This window comes from Triplophysa dalaica, chromosome 9 (genome assembly GCF_015846415.1).
Source record: "Triplophysa dalaica isolate WHDGS20190420 chromosome 9, ASM1584641v1, whole genome shotgun sequence".
Taxonomy (NCBI): domain Eukaryota; kingdom Metazoa; phylum Chordata; class Actinopteri; order Cypriniformes; family Nemacheilidae; genus Triplophysa; species Triplophysa dalaica.
Window position 1 is genome coordinate 21,687,868 of NC_079550.1, and position 17,897 is coordinate 21,705,764.

General features: G+C 35.9%; 1 protein-coding gene across 3 annotated transcripts; it reads left to right on the forward strand.

Annotated features, from left to right (window-relative positions):
• Nucleotides 1-290: 290 nt before the first annotated feature.
• Nucleotides 291-16,024, forward strand: igsf5b (immunoglobulin superfamily, member 5b). Of its 3 annotated transcripts, none has more exons than XR_008907432.1 (9): nt 291-346; nt 3,584-3,674; nt 4,389-4,709; nt 9,265-9,552; nt 9,671-9,782; nt 10,593-10,617; nt 10,782-10,885; nt 11,171-11,235; nt 12,714-12,784. XR_008907432.1 is itself a non-coding variant. In XM_056756123.1 (9 exons), the coding sequence occupies exons 2-9, from the start codon at nt 3,626-3,628 to the stop codon at nt 12,795-12,797; spliced, it is 1,053 nt and encodes a 350-aa protein (XP_056612101.1). In that variant the 5' UTR covers nt 291-346; nt 3,584-3,625; the 3' UTR covers nt 12,798-16,024. The 3 variants fall into 3 exon arrangements, 2 of the variants coding, with proteins under 2 accessions (XP_056612101.1, XP_056612103.1); XM_056756123.1 differs by having other exon boundaries at nt 9,666-9,782; nt 12,714-16,024; XM_056756125.1 differs by lacking the exon at nt 12,714-12,784 and having other exon boundaries at nt 11,171-11,369.
• Nucleotides 16,025-17,897: the final 1,873 nt, after the last annotated feature.

The following is a 17,897-nucleotide window of genomic DNA, read 5'->3' on the forward strand; positions in this document are numbered from 1 at the left end:
GATTTTCTAAGGTTTTCAAGGTTAAGATTGTCAATAACATATCAGCCTACATTAGTATGCACTGAAAATATCTGTTATAGGGTTTAAAATAACACATTCAATTCTGTTCAACCCTCTTGGAAACTGTTATAACACATTGTTCTCCCAGGCATGAGTATTGGCCAGCCGGTGACCATTTGTTGTTTTCAGCTCATGGCTAAAAACAGATTCGCTTTTGGTAATATTTAACTGGCAAGTTTTGGCCACATCCCACAGCTTCCGAAGAAATGCTTAACATTGGGAAGCATGCTCTCTGCCCGACCTAAAGTCTCTGGAACACCGTGTATCTCATCCTGGAACAGTTAAGGTAAGAATATACCACATCAAAGAGGCAAAGCATTGGAGGGATGAATGTTTTCTATTCATCGGCTTAATCACAGAATATTACAATTTACTTATAGCTGAAAACTTAGTATAACTTTACAAAACGTTCCAACCTTTTTTTAAAAACAGTCTCAGTGATTCAAACTAAAACTGAACTTCTAAAAAGAAACGGAAAAACTTTCATTCACATTCAAAATGATCTCACTTTTGTGATGTGTGGTGGGTTTTTGTACATGTACAGCAAATCCTTACATAGTTTAATATTTTAAGAGAAGGAAAACTATCAGTAAGAACTGAATTGTATTTTGGACCAAAGAGAGTATCTTAGGCAATTCGGGGAGGAATTCATTGATTTAACTAATATTTTGAAGTTGAATTAACTCAAAATGAAGGCAACCGTTTTAAAATTGGACCAACAAAAAGACAAATATTTTTTTACAGTGTAGAGAGGGAAAAGTTACGAATTGCAGCTTTAACAATTGTTGATAACATGAGATATTGGGTATTTAATCATTTTAGTTGGCAATTCGTGTTTGTACATGTACAGCAAATCCTTTTGTTGAAAATTTTAAAAGAAGGAAAACTATCAGCTAGAACTGATCAGCCAGTCATATTTGGACCAAAGAAAGTAACTTGTTCGGTATCCGGGTTTAATTTTTAATAAAAACAAATTGCATTTAACGTCATTTACTCCTTATAATGTTATTCTACTTTTTTAACAGAAGATCATGTTAGTCACTGCCTAGCATCTCCTTTAGTTTGCTTTCTTCTGTTAATTTTTTTGTGAATAGTAATTGCAAACGCAAAATATCTTTATCCATCAATCCATCCATTCTCTAAACACACTTGCCCTCGGCAGGGTCAAAAAATGCTATACATTATTATAGACATAGACTACATTAAAATTGTAAAATCTGTTTATTGTATTATAATCATAATCTTCATTTGGGAGTAAAATATGGTCATATAACAAATACACATTTTTTATTTGAAATCATTCACTGTAAACCCAGATAAGTTGGCAATACTCAAACATTTTGGAAATCCTTCTTGACCAATTGTGTTGAATTAACGTGTTTAAATTAAGTAAATTGACCAAGGAGTAAAACATTTTTTTTTGAGTTTTGTCAAAGCTTCAATTTAATCAACAATAGTCATTATACTTTACCCAAAATGAAAAAGTGTTACAGGATCTTAAAATATTTAAGTAAGAACTTTCTTTAATAAAATTACATTTACATTACTTAATCTGTTTGATTATTTTGAACATTTGGGTTTACAGTGTTCAAAATTGGTTATATTACACAACTTTCCCCATTTTAGGCACAATATTATCTGGCACAATTATTATTATGCTGCTATTACATTGTTTACATTGCACTACAGGGCTGCCATTCATGACTGAACTGTACACACCAGTACTTCATGTTATCTGCTCTACCGGACTGTTTACACACACATAGCATCATTTGCACTCTATACTGCTCACTTGCACACCAGGAATATTATACTGAATGCTCATTTGCACTAATGGACTACTCTCATAACTGCATTACCTCATCTACTGCACTGTAACTTTCATGACTGCATTACCTCGTCTACTGCACTGTAACTTCAATAACTGCACCAACTTCTCTACTGTACTGTAACTCATCTATTGCATTACTGCATCTATTGCATAACTAACTGCATCTACTCATCTATTGCACTATAACTTCAATAACTGCATTAACTCATCTACTGCACTATAACCTTAATAACCGCATTAACCCATCTACTGCACTGTAACTTCAATAACTGCATTAATGCATCTACTGCACTGTAACCTTAATAACCGTATTAACGCATCTACTGCACTGTAACTTCAATAACTGCATTAACTCATCTACTGCACTATAACCTTAATAACCGCATTATCGCATCTACTGCACTGTAACTTCAATAACTGCATTAACGCATCTACTGCACTGTAACCTTAATAACTGCATTAACGCATCTACTGCACTGTAACTTCTATAACTGCATTAACGCATCTACTGCACTGTAACTTCAATAACTGCAATAACTCATCTACTGCACTGTAACCTTAATAACTGCATTAACTCATCTACTGCACTATAACTTCTATAACTGCATTAACGCATCTACTGCACTGTAACCTTAATAACTGCATTAAATCATCTACTGCACTGTAACCTTAATAACTGCATTAACGCATCTACTGCACTGTAACTTCTATAACTGCAATAACTCATCTACTGCACTGTAACCTTAATAACTGCATTAACTCATCTACTGCACTGTAACCTTAATAACTGCATTAACTCATCTACTGCACTGTAACCTTAATAACTGCATTAACGCATCTACTGCACTGTAACTTCAATAACTGCACTAACTCATCTACTGCACTGTAACTTCAATAACTGCATTAACTCATCTACTGCACTGTAACTTCAATAACTGCATTAACTCATCTACTGCACTGTAACTTCAATAACTGCATTAACTCATCTACTGCACTGTAACTTCAATAACTGCATTAACTCATCTACTGCACTGTAACTTCAATAACTGCATTAACTCATCTACTGCACTGTAACTTCAATAACTGCATTAACTCATCTACTGCACTGTAACTTCAATAACTGCACTAACTTATCTATTGCACTATAACTGTATAACTGCATCTACTCATGTATCGCACTATAACTTAAATAACTGCATTAACTCATGTACTGCACCTTACCTTTAATAACTGCATCAACTCATCTATTGCACTGTAACTTTAATAGCTAATTTCTGTAACTAATGCACACTCAAGTCACTTGCACTATTGTATAGTCTATATTGTTATCTGTTCATAACCACCTGTACATTAATGTTCACAGTATATAGCCTTCTGTCTATATTGTTCATAGTACATACCGACTGTCATATTTTCATAGTACATGCCCATTGTATAGTATTTTCCTAATATTGTATTCTGTATTTATTCACACTGTATATCCTGCACTTGCTAATTGCACTTCTGGTTAGACCTAAACTACATTTCGTTACACTGTACTTGTATATGTGTTATGACAATAAAGTTGAATCTAATCTAATCTAAAATATACTTGAACTGAAAAATACGGCGTTCACAGAAGCTCAGTTTATATTGTCTAGGTCTATGATTTGTGTGTGAAAAAATATTGAGCCATTATTGTTATCTTTGCAGTGTACTCGCAGAAAACAATAGCTTGACTGTTTTCCTGACAGTATGCATGGCTACAACCTCCAGCTAAATTTGCTTCTCTGTACAATTCAAAGTGAGTATGTTATCTTAACGAAGAGTTTGTGTGTTTACACATCTACATGATTGTGCATTCGACAAAATGAGCTATAGGATTCAAATGGCTATACATTAACACATCGTTTCTGTGCATTGACCAAAGGATGTATTATGTTAATAAAATTCTATTTAAATTAAGAATCAAATAAAAAGCCTGCATCATGTTGGTTTTGGACACACATGCCATACAATGATTGCAATGAATTATTGTAATAATTGAGTCTGAAAGTCACCTAATGTCGTCTTTACACTTAACATGCATTCATATTTATACACATCATTGGGCATTTGTACTAACCAAGTCATATCACAACAATACCAATTGTGGTGTAGAAATAGCCATTTGAGGGACATTTCCTTTTCGGCATAGTTTCTTCTACTGTTGTGATGTACTCAAACAAATGTATAATACCTGGTAGGCAACAACATCTGTTCTTTGTCTATAACACTACTACAATAAAGTAAATTATTTGCAAAGGAAAAGAAAAACTGTATATATGTATGTGTATTTGTTTATAAATACAAAATGAATAGGCACAGTAAAGAGCCATATATATTATGTAAACACAACTTTTTCTGGATGCCATTCATCATGATTAATCATTTGACAGCCCTAATATTAATAAAAATCAATATATTATGTAATAATTTAAAATGGAACACATTATATAGATATCTTTCTACTTTTCAGCCGTAGCCTCTTTTATCCAGCTGGAGCCCATGGTGGTTACTGTGTTGCGGGATAGTGCCGTACACTTTAACTGCAGCACTAATGAATCCTGGGATGTCATGACGTGGCTGTTGGATGGAAGAACAATTCTCACCATCTCAGTACATCATGGTCCTCTGGGCAGTGATGAGATTGTGTCTACGTTAAATCACTCCACGTCAGCTCTCTCAGTGTGGGAGTTAATCCTGATGAATGCCCCATTTAAACCTAAAGCGCAGGAGGTCAGATGTGAGTTCCTGCCCACGAAATCCAGCAGACCCTCTTCGACCCTGTTTGTACAAGGTATTTGTCCAAGTAAAACAAGTTCAGTGATATATGTTATAAATTCTTTAGCAAAATGTGCCATTTTTTTAAGAGCACAATACAGGAAATCATTTTTCCCACCTTGGGCCCAACACACCGTGTCATAATAGTTATAGAAAGTAGAAATAAAGGAAGAAACTAAATAAAAATGAGTCACCATGAAATATTGTCATAGTCTTCTTTACCTACATCCGAGTTAAACTGCTTCTGAAATTTAAAATAAAAGTAGGGCGAGACTTCATATTGGCGTGATACATAATTTGATTAAAGATTATAACTCCAAATCAATAATTGATTAATCATTTATAATAATTACTGCAAGACTTTGTAAGAAAATGAGTACTATTTTTAATTGCACGGTGACTTTAAGAACTGATGTTCTGTAAATTCGGTATATTGTGGTAATATTGGTATCGTGACCTCTCATGATCACGTGTATTTTCACATGTAGCGACAGTTTACATAAAATTTGCTTAAAATAATATTTGAAAAGTACACATTATCATTGAAACCACAACACTTTTTATTATGTCACTACTTCAAATATGAGGATCAAATATTTCGTAACTATTTTACGGCTTATTCGTATGAGTTTGTACGTTGGGATCGTACGAAAACGTACGATTACTCGAAAAAGCAGTTCTGAAGCCCCACCCCCAACCCCGCCTCTAATGTTACTTGTGCGAAAAGCAAATTGTACTAAAATGTAGGAATGAGATTGTACGAATTCATGCGAATTAGCCACATCGTAAAACTGACACGTTATTCCATGGGATTGTGTTGAAATGTGCATAAAACGTTTAGAAAAACTGTAGTGACATTTGAATATGTGAACGCAATTAAATGATTATGAATAGAGTCCATTGGCTGAAAAACTGATTAATAGGATTATTTCATTTGAAAATTATAAGAAGTTTTTTCATGCGAGTCATGGGAACGTTCCTAAAAATGAGGCATATCAACCATCACAAAAAGTGCTTTTATCCGTATAATGATAATAAAATAAGATTACTAGCTTTCCTGTGGCTCGGTGGTTGGAGCATGGCATTAGGAACACCAAGGTCATGGGTACGATCCCAGGGATTGCACATAGAAACAAATGTTTAGTAAGATGCAATGTAAGTCGCTTCGGATAAAAGGATCTGCCAAATGCAGAAATGTGAAATGTAATACACGTAATTCACAAATATGTGATATGTAAGCAAAGAAGCTGTGAGGCTTTATATAAAAGAGCCGGTTGAGGTGGAGCCATTGACCAAGGTTTTTTTCACTGCGTTTCTGCTCCGAGTAAAGACTGCTGCTCTGGCAGTTTTGACGGAGCCTATGACATTGTCAATGCTGGTGCGAGAGCTCCTGGGATGGGAATCGATTTGAGGCTGTTATAAATACCAACTGCTAAACCTAAGACTAAGACAGAGAGCAGAGGCATTAATCTGTGATTCACGGTCTATCAGTGTTCACCTGATCTGTCCATTTCTCAGTCATTCTTATGAAAGTGCTTCTTATCGTTTGAGAACCGGCTTGTGTCTCTTAAGGGCTCGGCATAGTCCAGGCGAATTGCGCTTTCTTTCTGCGTTTTGGGGTAAAACGAAGCTCAAATACGTTAAGAGACGGTATAGTGTTTTTGAACAATCCAACACCGCTTTGTTTCTACATGACTTAAGCTACATAAAATGACACAATATTTCCCACAGACCGGGTGGCGCTACATAACACACCCATCTATTACGTATTGGCCATGGACCAATGGTGGCTCGAGGGTGTTTACTGGGCAACACAAACTTTCCTGGAGAGTTCTGTTTGGTTCGCTGCGGCGAACAAGTGAAACGAATTGTCGTTTGGACTAGATTCTGTTTGAAATCAGGTCACAGACGGTCGTATTTTGAATGTAGTATACTGAGCCCTTGTACGAGTTATTGTACGAGTTCGCAGATGATTGTCTTCAATCGCTTGGAAATCGTTGACGCTAGTGCGGTCGCGGCTCGTGTGCCTGGAATTACGAGCAGAGCAGAGTGCCTTACAAGCGCTTCCTGACCTCCCGATCATTTTCAAACATGTCGAAAACGTTCGGGAGCTATCGGATTGAAACCGTGACGTGTGAGGTTGAACAAGACGATTTGTTGATCTATCTGAAATTGACCAATCAGGAGCTAAGGAAAACCACAGACGAAGAAAGACAAAGATGGCAAAGCGTTGGCGAATTTAGACCATTGAAATGGAAGATAAACTCGCTGAACTCTGCTGTTCAAGCAAACTCTTTGACATGCCAGTTTTTTAGGCCTTCGCAAGCCATTGCTGCTACAAAGAGAGCAATTTCTTCTTCTGACTCCATGTTTTTGGCCTAGATTTTTGTGCGATTGCTTCGGAAATCGGCAGGTCATAGATTCACATATCAGTGCTTCAGTGCGCTTTTCAGAAAAACTCGCTCGTGATGTGTGCGTGGACATTCGGTCTTCCGACCGTCAGAAGTCACTAACACATTTATCTACATAAAGTCACGTATATAAGGTTCACTGATTGGTTATTATACATTTACATTATATTGATACATTTGACAGACGCTTTTATCCACTAACCACTGAGCCACAGGAAAGCAATTATAGATTTCATATTTTTAGATTGACTTGTGTGACAGGTCAAAACTTTTTCGAGCCTCCTTAAAGCAAAGTGCATTTTGCTTTAAAGCAGATAAGACTTGCTTTGTTTGACATTTCTTATACGCCCTACATTCTGTTAAATAAATATAAGAACTCTGTGCGGTTAATAGAGGCATTTCCACTGGAAGTGTGGGTGCGTTTGAATGAATTGGTCATCTTGTCGTTTTCAGCAGTCAGCATCTCCTGCTGTGATTTGTGGCACATTGGGGTAGACGCACAGTTGGAGGTCGGCCACAAATCTCTTGGGCACTGCAAATTCTTCCCTCTCATCCCATTACAAAAGACTCCCATCCACTTACGTGGGCAGGAATAAACCATCCCAACAAACGCAAGCAAACCCAATAAATGTTCTTTATCAAGACAAACATTTTTCCTGTTTTCCAAATACATTTTCTCATCAGCTAAATAAAGTGCTATTATTATAATATGATATCCGTAAAGACAAATAGGATGTGAATCTAGAGGTGGCCCCCCTCTCATCCGCTCTTCAGACATGACTTTCCTCCACAGATGAGCTTTGCTGCAGGCTTTAGGATGTAAATTAGGAATCAGGATTGCTCACAAAGCTTTTCAGGGCCATCCATATTTCTCCCAGACGAAATGTTGCTTCATACTGCAATGCTCACTGCCTGCGCTTTGAATGATGTTTATTTAATTTGTGTAGTTATTAATGAAAACTCGACAAAATATATTTTCTATTGGAACTTGATATCATAGTGCATGTTTGAACATATTTCAATGCGGTTCCTCACACCCATGACAACCTTAAGTTTGAAGCTAGTCGATAAATAAAACTGTGTAATGTTTTGGCGACCTGCTACAGTATCCTAGCATTATTTAGTTTTATGCATAATGTAAAGGTCCATATATGGATCTTCCGTGTAAATAAATAAAGATAGTATGAGATAAACAGTTAGCTTAGGTACAAAAAAGCCTTTACAAGTGAATTGCTGTGGTGATGGTTCAATAAGACAAAGCAACAGCTTCAATTACCCTTTAGCTGTCTATAACAATCCACCGATCTAGCTTTGTGTCTCGTTCTCTCTGGGGTAAATTTAAAGCCCATAATATGGCCTTTGGTTTAAAAAGACATTTTGGCTGTCAAGTAGTGTATCGCCATAACAGCAATAAACAAAAATCAACATACATTCATTGAAAAAGGAGCAAATTCCCAGTCCAATACACTGTAGTGGAGAAAAGATAGAGCGGTCTTTGTTGGAAAGAAGCAATGCTCAGACGTTGATGCCCTCTGAATTTGTATCCCAGCAAATGCCATAAAACATTAAACCTGACTTTTCAAGTTAATCAATTTGTTCTAGTAAAGGGACAGATTGGTTGTAATAGAGCAAATAACCCATTGGCAAAATGATAATGACTCTTGTATTGATTCTTCATTTAAGGAAACTCACAGCACACGTCTTCACATTACATTTAAGAATTTGTCTGATTTGATCAATATGTGTGTTTTTCCTGGAAATGGAGCCCACAACCGTTGTGTCGCTCATACAATTTTCTTACAGTTAAGCTGCAGGCACATTGGCGCATGAAAAGTGGATAAATGGATTCATGTTATTCTAGTGAAGTACAGAGTCGATTGTTTGCAGATCCCATTTAGTTTCATTCTGTGGAATTCAGTGCAACAACATTAATTTATTTTTATGCTGGTGCTCAAATTTTGGGGTGGTCCGGGACCCCCATGAAACATTTGAACCCTCTATAAGTCGTTAAACTTAGACATAAGAGGGTCCCTTAGATACATTTATTTTTTATAGAAAAATACGCCATTAGTCCTACGCTATTTTTGCACAACAATCGTAGTTAAAATCCCTTTGAAAATGTCTGTCAAAATGATCCGTTTTTTGTCTTTGTAATAACAGAAAACGGAAATGTCAGCATATTAGAGGGTGACCTGTCGGCTCAAGAGGGGACACTTGTGATGTTTCATTGCCAGGCGATGGGCTGGTATCCGAGCCCTACAGTATCCTGGGCCATGAGCTACATCGCTGTGGACAGAAGTGACTTTAACACCAGTGATCTTCAGGACCCCGACGGCCTGTTTAACTCCATCAGTGTACTTCAGATAAAAGCAGAAATGAGCACCACAGTCGAATGTCAGGTGTCTGCTGCTCCAGCACATCAAACCAGCAGCATCAAACTGACTGTAGGTACGAGTCACTCTTTAACGATCAATCCATTTTGTGGATTGTCCAATTTGTTTATTAAAACAAATTTGTGTTTGTAAGTCACATGACCATAAATGTAGAAATGTGTTTTGCAGTGCAGCCCGAAACTACACAGGACTATATGGCTGTGATTGCAGTAACAGTGATAGTGTGTACGGTCGTTCTGCTGGTCGCCCTCGTCCTGATCCTATACTACAAACGAAAACTTACAAGTAAGCAAATGATTAGAAGTCTCTTTAAATATCTACCAAGTTATTAATAACCAATACAGAAGAAATGCAGGGAGAAAAAAAATCTTATGAATTGTAATGGTCAAATTGGATAATGGAGATATTTTCTCATTCTGTGCAATTTAACAATTTTATGCCACTTTAAAGGTGCAGTTCGTAAAAAAATTGATATCAAAAAACCACTAGACCAGTGTTCAATATTTTGTTGGGTAGTTACAATACCTCAAATGTTTCCAACTACTTGTAATTTGTGCGAAAATCGCCATTCTAAACAGTGACACTGGGCCGTGTAGTCGCTTGTCAATGCCGTCATATCCACGTTACATTATACTCTTATGACATGGCTACTCGCCACATGTGAAAAAACTGGACACGAAATGTGAATTTATAATATATATTATTAGCTCATTTATACCGAATGCTGAAAAGGAAAAGCCGTTTGGTTTTAAGGTAAGAAACGACGTTCAAATGTCACAAACAGGCAATTTGGTTTAATCATTTGTAAATATAATGTCAAATATGTTATTTAAAGATATATTTAAATTGTAAAAAAAAATGTAAAAAGGATTTGCTGCATCCGGGTTACAGTCGGTTATTAGTTTTGAGAGGTTGTTATCTTGGAATATCGAACCTGCATATGTTGCGACTGGCCAATCAGAATCAAGCATTCCAACGAGCCGAGTAATAATGATATTTAACACATGTCATTGTGTTTCTTTAAAAGCGTATTACTAACACCGTGAACAGTTTTGTGTAGTTATACAGTGTGTGTTGTTCTCTCTTCTCTTACAGAAACCGCTTTAAAAAATACATTCAGGTAGGACATTTCGTCCTTGGAAACAAACCTTAGTCACCAAAAATCCTACTGCAACACAGGACAACCAAAAATACCCGAAGCAAAGACACAAACATTATGCTTTTACCCTTATTGTGAACAAACAACCCAGTTCTAATAGAGTGTGTTTGGATTTGTTCGTCCAGCTCTTCCTCTCCATGGACTGTCAACTTGGATGGGATAGAAACATCTGTTGCTGGGGAAACCAGAGGCAAGATTAACAGAGGATACCATGCTGAAGATGCAACAGGTGAAAATACCAAATCATAGCTCGGAATCACTAGAACAATATGTGAAACCATCATCATATACTTATTTCATAGAAACTTCATTGCAAAACAGGAGGTAGCCTGCTGGTAATTCGATTACGCTTATGATAGAGATATGCATATCATTATAAAATATATTGTGCATTTTGTATAAATTGTATATTGCGATACTAACCCCCATCAAAAAAAATCTTTTGAGACTTGCTTCAATTGGAGCACTGCTTATATGTAGGTGGTTTACAGACAAACGCTTCTCATTTCCACAGGTTCAGGACACAGTGACCTTTCCAACAGAGCTGACAGCATGACAAACATCACTAGCCCTCCACGGGTAAGAAAACAGAGACCGACAGAGAGACCTCTGCATTATTCAAAACTCTGACACCTCACTCCAAAGTCTTCTGCCACTTTAGGAAAATAGAGTACTGTAGTCTACATCTTTATATGTTGAACGATAACATTCATAATAATCTAATCTTTCCTATAATCACGTTTCCCATAACAGAGATTCATCATTACTGTAAGTTAAACAAAGCAGAAGAGTTGATTCTAGTTTTATTTAGTTTTATTAATATTTTAAATTAGCTTTTATTTTTAGATGTTTAGTTTTTAATGTTCATTTTATTTAAAGTTTTAGCAATTTTGGTATATGCTTTTATATTTGATACTTTATTGGTTTATTTTTTATGTTGCTATTTAATATTAATTGATTTCTATTTTATTTTATTTTAGTTTTCGTTTATTATTATACTTTTAGTGCTTTAAACGTATTTCAGTTTATTTTTGTGGCAACAATTTTCCTTAAGTTAAGCTTTTCGAATTTTTTTTAAGTCTATATTTGATTTGATTCCAATGAACAGAGAAGATTTCAAAGCTAGAATTTTAGTTAACTAAAAGAACCTTCCGTGTAATGTGTCTGTGTTCTGTTAGGTGATGTCTTTTATTTTGAAGGTTATATTATGACGTCATGTCCTATTTTGTTCAGCCCTGTCCTATGGTTTCCAGGTGTAAGAATTCGATGTTATGTGTTTCCTTGTTTTCCCTCATTATTTTGTGTATATATACCCCACCGGTTGTCATTATTTTGTGGATTCATGATCATGTTTTGCATTATGTTTTGTATTTTGGGGGGATTAATTAAATTTGACTTGCATTTAGTTCCATTCTCATCTTTGGTACGTTACAGAAAAAATGTCAAACATAATCCAAGACATGATCATGAATCAATGGAACTGAACGCTACAGCAATAACCCACAAAAAACAACGACAACCACTGTAGTATACATACACAAAATAATGTGAGAAAACAAGGAACGCCTGGAAACACTAGGACGGAGCTAAACAAAATAGGACATGACATTAAACTATAACCTTCAAAATAAAAGACACCACCTTACAGAACAAAGACCACGTGGTGAAACTTGTCACTGTACGTCAAAGTGTAGTCTTGTAAAATAAAATTGTGTATTTGCCCAGAAAAGGCATAGAAGATAGTCATGAAACGTTTAATTTGAATAAAAGTGAGATTCGGTTATTATATGTAATGCATGAGCGATGAGCAAACTGACTTATTCTATTTATTGAAAAATAAATTTTGTGTATTATTGTTTTGAGGCACAAATAAGGACACCGTCTGACGACAGTACAGCGTCTGTGGAGTATATACAGATGCTCTTTACACGTTTTGACACATTTCTGGTTTTACTCTGGATTCTTTTCCTAAACACGTTTACATTAGATTCACTTATATCCTGTGGAAAAAAAGCTTTGGCTTCTTACTGACAAGTTCTCGATGTTGTCGTCTACAGCACACCTCTCAGAATCAAACACAAGGGGGATCAAACCTGTACAGTAAGGAAGTGAAGACCGTCCGCCGGGTCACCACCGTTTGACGTCATTGGTCCCATCGTGAGAAGCGCTGTTTACATAGTTTGTCCCGGAGCTGTTTTTTGGGGATAGTTTTCCGTTATATGAGATAAAGCATGAAATCAAACTGACCTTTTAGTTACTTCAAGGAGGTCACATCTGCCGAAGATCTTGTTGTCATCCGTGCACTAAAACTCTGATCTGTGTTTACACTGTTCATGGCTTGGATTTTGAAGGAGACCCAACGGGGATGAATTCATGTACAGACATTCACATATTAACACCACATTGTATGTAGAATTTTGTCTAATCATTTTGTGTAATACTTTTAGATGTAACTTTCTTTCTTAGTCCTTTTTATGTATTTTCTATTTTCTATTTGGTATTTATTTTTATTTTGAGCGCTTTGATCAGTTCCAGTTTAGTGAACGGTTTAAAAAATTGCTAACACAGAATATCTTTTAAGGAGTAGTTCACTTCAAAATTAACTTTCCCTAGTAGAAATAAAATGAGTATGGAAAGTGAACGGGGACAAATTTTGAAGTGTACTACTCCTTTAAAAGTCTTATAATCTTTAAAATCTAAGAAATTTGGGGATTATTTACTGTTGAACATTCACACAATTCTATGTTTTTATTCCTTATACTTGTAATAGTCGACGATGAGCAGAATCATGACATATCTATGAAGATCAAATGTGAGTTTGTCCTGATATAACACGTGTCCATAATGTTGAACTCGGACGGCAGGTGATGAATAAGTTAGGCTCTCCCTCAGTAGGTCGCTCAAAGCTGTTGTGATATGAGAGGGTGATAACATGACGCTGTTGTTTCTGTTTGGGTCTCCAGACCAGTGTTATCTTTCCTAGACCTGCTTGTGTTACTGAGGTTTTCATTTGCCATTCACAAGAGGTGGACCGGTGATCGAGGTCAGGCAGACTTCTCCGGGGTAATTTACAGGGCGCAGTGTTTGTCTCTCAGAGACAGAGTGTGTGATGCTGAAAGTGAATTATGTTTTTTGTTTAGGAGCACAACAACATATTTACACGTTTCGGCAGGCACTTTTATTCAAAGCTACTTAGAGAGCATTGACATTTATTTTTATATCAGTGCATCAATGCATTTCCTGAATTCAGGTGCTTCACGTTGCCATAGAAGAACCTTTTTTGTCTAAATGGTTTCATAAAGAAACGTCAACACCCAGATAACCTTTCTGTTTCATTAAAGGTTCCTTGTGGTGAAAAAATCATTAAAAAAAGGTAAGAAAGAGATAGTTCTTTAAAGAACCTCTGACTAAATGGTTCTTTGCGAAACCCAAAATTTTAAGCACCTTTATTTTTAAGAGTGTACAAACTAAGCAGCAGGAATGGTCTTAAAGGGACAGTTCACCCCCAAATAAAATTTGGTCATCATTTATTCACCCTCATGTCATTCAAAACCTTTCTATGACTCTTTCTTCTGTGGAGCTCAAAAGGAGATATTTTGAGAAAGGTTTCATGGTTTTGTGTTCATACAACGGAAGTCTATGTGAATTAACACGGTTTGGTTACTGACATTCTTCCAAATATCTTATTTTCTTCCAGAACAGAAAAATCAGAAATCACACTGCTTTGGAATGACACGAGGGGGGAAAAATGTAATTTATTTTGGGGTAAACTACCCCTTATGCTTGGGCCACACCAAAAGATAATCGGGCAGATTTCTCCCCTACCGACAGTCCTAGGTGAAGTCCTGATGATCTTAAACAGCTCTAAAGATGATCTTATCAGATTTCCCTGTGGTGTGATGTGTGTTAAGAGTGAATGTACCTGATCGGAAGAACATCAGTGCCGCCCCGATCGCTAATCTTAAAACATGTTGAATATATACGATCAGAAATCCTGATGTGAAGACATAAAGACAACAATATTTGAGTTGCAACAAAATTATATCTAGAGCTGTTCCACCTTAAATGCTTCAGACGACGCTGCTTGAGCAATTTCTCTACGATGAATAATATGACATAAAATGTTATAGAGACACATTTGTTAATATTTAACACATATATAACAAACAAAGCTTACATTGAAATAATAAAGAACTTATTCTGAGATTTCCTGTGTTCACAGTCAGGACTCTGTTTGAAAATCTGTTGGTGTGTGGCGTGCTTTCCTTGTCGCATCACAGCGCACCACACATCATAGGAGAAAAATGATTAACTCTAGGATGTCTCTCCCCATTAAAGACTCTTATATGAGTTCAAAAAATCTTCTGGTGTGGCCCCAGCATTAAATTCAAATTCTTCAAAACCAAACTCGTTCAAATAAAGTTGCTCCACTCTTAACACTGTGTAATTGACCCTGAAGAAATGAAACCTATTAGAATCACTCAAAGCACTTTGAAACAATTGAAGTCTACTTTTGACACAATTGCGATTCGCTGCAACGCTGATCAATAAGTTAGTATGTCTTTGTGATTGAAATGTAATCCTCACTAGTGCATCCAGGTTCTTTAAGAGCTTCCACAGTCAGTTAAGTGACACTGTATTAAGTGACTGGCTATTAGGGAATTGGAGATAGAGGTAGTTGACATGGTGGTGCTGTTAGCATAATTAAGACCCATTTAAATGTATATCACTTAAAACTGATGAGGTAAGAGGGATTAAAGGTCCCGGGTTCCCTGCCTTGTCCTGTGTCAGCTGGAATCGGCTTCATCACTTGATGAAGCCGATTCCAGAGAATGAATGGATGGCAGATTACTTAGCTTGTAACTTTAGAAATAACGGTAATAATATTATAAAAATGTGCAAAGGCAGCACCAAAATAACGCTTGTTTTTACACAGATGTCCCGAATGCTCTTCCCATCTGTTTGTCTTAAACCATCTTAAAATGTGAGTAAATGTTGGCTGAAAATCTTTTTAGACAAATGATAAATGTCTTGTGACACAGGGCTACAGGCCTTAACACTTTTGGGAAAATCAACGTACTTCACTTTAAACTGCAATTTGAGAAAGTGTTTTATTTATATTTATTATGGGTCAACTTAAATCGTCTTCTGAAAAGTATTCTGAGTCTTGTTAGTAAAAAATAATATAAATATATCAAAATAATTGTCATGTGTTCAGTTATTCAAAGTGAGGACAAAAGCAATCTCAAATGGGTGTTCAACAAAGAGAGTAAATCCAATTAGGAACAAAAGTCGGCACACCAGAGCTCCAAAAATACTTTTTTATTTAAAAAACTTTCACACGTCTGGTGTGCCAACTTTTGTTACTACATGTGTTCAGTTATTCTCATATATTCTTTTCCATGCCTTCTGGACAAGAGCTTTAATGGTGTGAGTTTTTATTTTATTTTTATTTAAAGCAGCTTTTTGAGGATTCTGATCAAAACGTTGTGTGAAAAAAAGTGTGAAAAAAGTGTGAAAAAAAAGCGTGAGTAAAAAAACAAATAGCAATTAAAATTTCATTATTTGTATTTATATTAAAACGTGCGTGAGTCAATAAAACTCCACACATTCAGTCATTGTTAAAATTTGAAAGTAATAGGTGATACTTTTTTCGCTTTAGGTTCTGAATTCAGATATAACAGAAACAAAAATATGATAAACAAAACTGCAAAATTGGTTTTGTGACATTATATTGTGGATTATTTGTTTTTATTCTTTGTTTTGTGCAGATTCTGTGTATGTTGTTTTAATATAAAGTTACATTGAACTGTATTAAAGCAACAACTTCCCCAATTTAAATAGTTGCTGTGTATATAAGTTTGCGTGTGACAGTGTTTTAATGCCAAATTTTCAATATCGCTGGCTATCAACGATAAGCAAAAACCTTTTTCATTTTATATATAATGATGTTTTACATTATACATCTGTTGGCGAAATATCTAATCTCACAAAGCTGTTGTTGGTACACACATCTCATTTCTTGGGTGCCAGTGGCAAAATAGATTCTAATATAAACATAAACAGTACAATAACCGACAATTATACACCGGCCTGCCAAAACATCTACAACAAAATCCTTGAGTGAAAAGATGAAATAAGAATGTTGAAGTCTCGCCTTTGGCGAAACGCTTTAAAATGCTGTAAAAGTGCAGAGATGACTTTTGTGTTGCTAAAGCAAATGCAAGAGATCAGAGTTATAATGACCGGATATACAGACAATAAACAGTTACAATAAATAAATAAAAAAGCACATGTGTATCATTATGATAGGAGACAATATTTACAAAAATACATAAAGATTTGCATAATAAATCAATAGCAATGTTGTTTTGGATGTACTACATGTAAGACACTAACTACACAATCTTACTCTCTGTCCTCACTTCTGATCTCTGTAAGTCTAAGCAAAGTATTCACAAACCTTATTCTGATGACCAATCTTTTGGCCAAAAAGCTGTGTCAGCCCAATTTTAGTTTGAGGGCAAATTAGCAGAGATATTTGCATATGTACCGCTCGGGCCCATCTGTCAGAGCCGGGCTCAGATGGCACACACAGGCTGTCACTTCAAACACTTTTAGACGTACACTGACACTCTCTTTCCTGATAAATAAGTCTGTGTAGGTTTTTGGCAGGCGGAGAGGTAAGAAGTACATAAGGTACATCAAATTTACCAGTATACCTCTAATACATTTTTAGATTTATACAATAGCGTAATCTCACAAACCCGCATATGAAGATGCTGTACATATCGGATGTCCAAATTCACTGTTGTTCAGGAAAACACTTCACTTTTAAAATGATTAGATACTGTGTTATCAATGCTGCACTTTTAATTCTTATCATTGGTTAGTGACTAACATAAAAGATGACTATGAAGGACAGCAGTGATGTAATATGTGAATCATTTAACAGGTGTTAATAGGCGACGTGACACCACAGTTTTGTTTGGTGTTTTACAATCCTGTTGCGTGAGCTGACTGTTCTGTTTTGGTCGCATTTATTGTTTTCTGTAGAGGAGACCACTATGTTATGTGATGTATCATAGGGCCACAATTTGATTTATAGTTGTACTATAACAGCTATGGAAAGCTATGAGACATTTGTCTGTTGAATTTCTATTTTAACAGCTGAGATGGCGCACCTCTTCAGTACTGTATTTAAAAAAAGGTGCTTCCAAAGGTTCTTCGATGCCATAAGA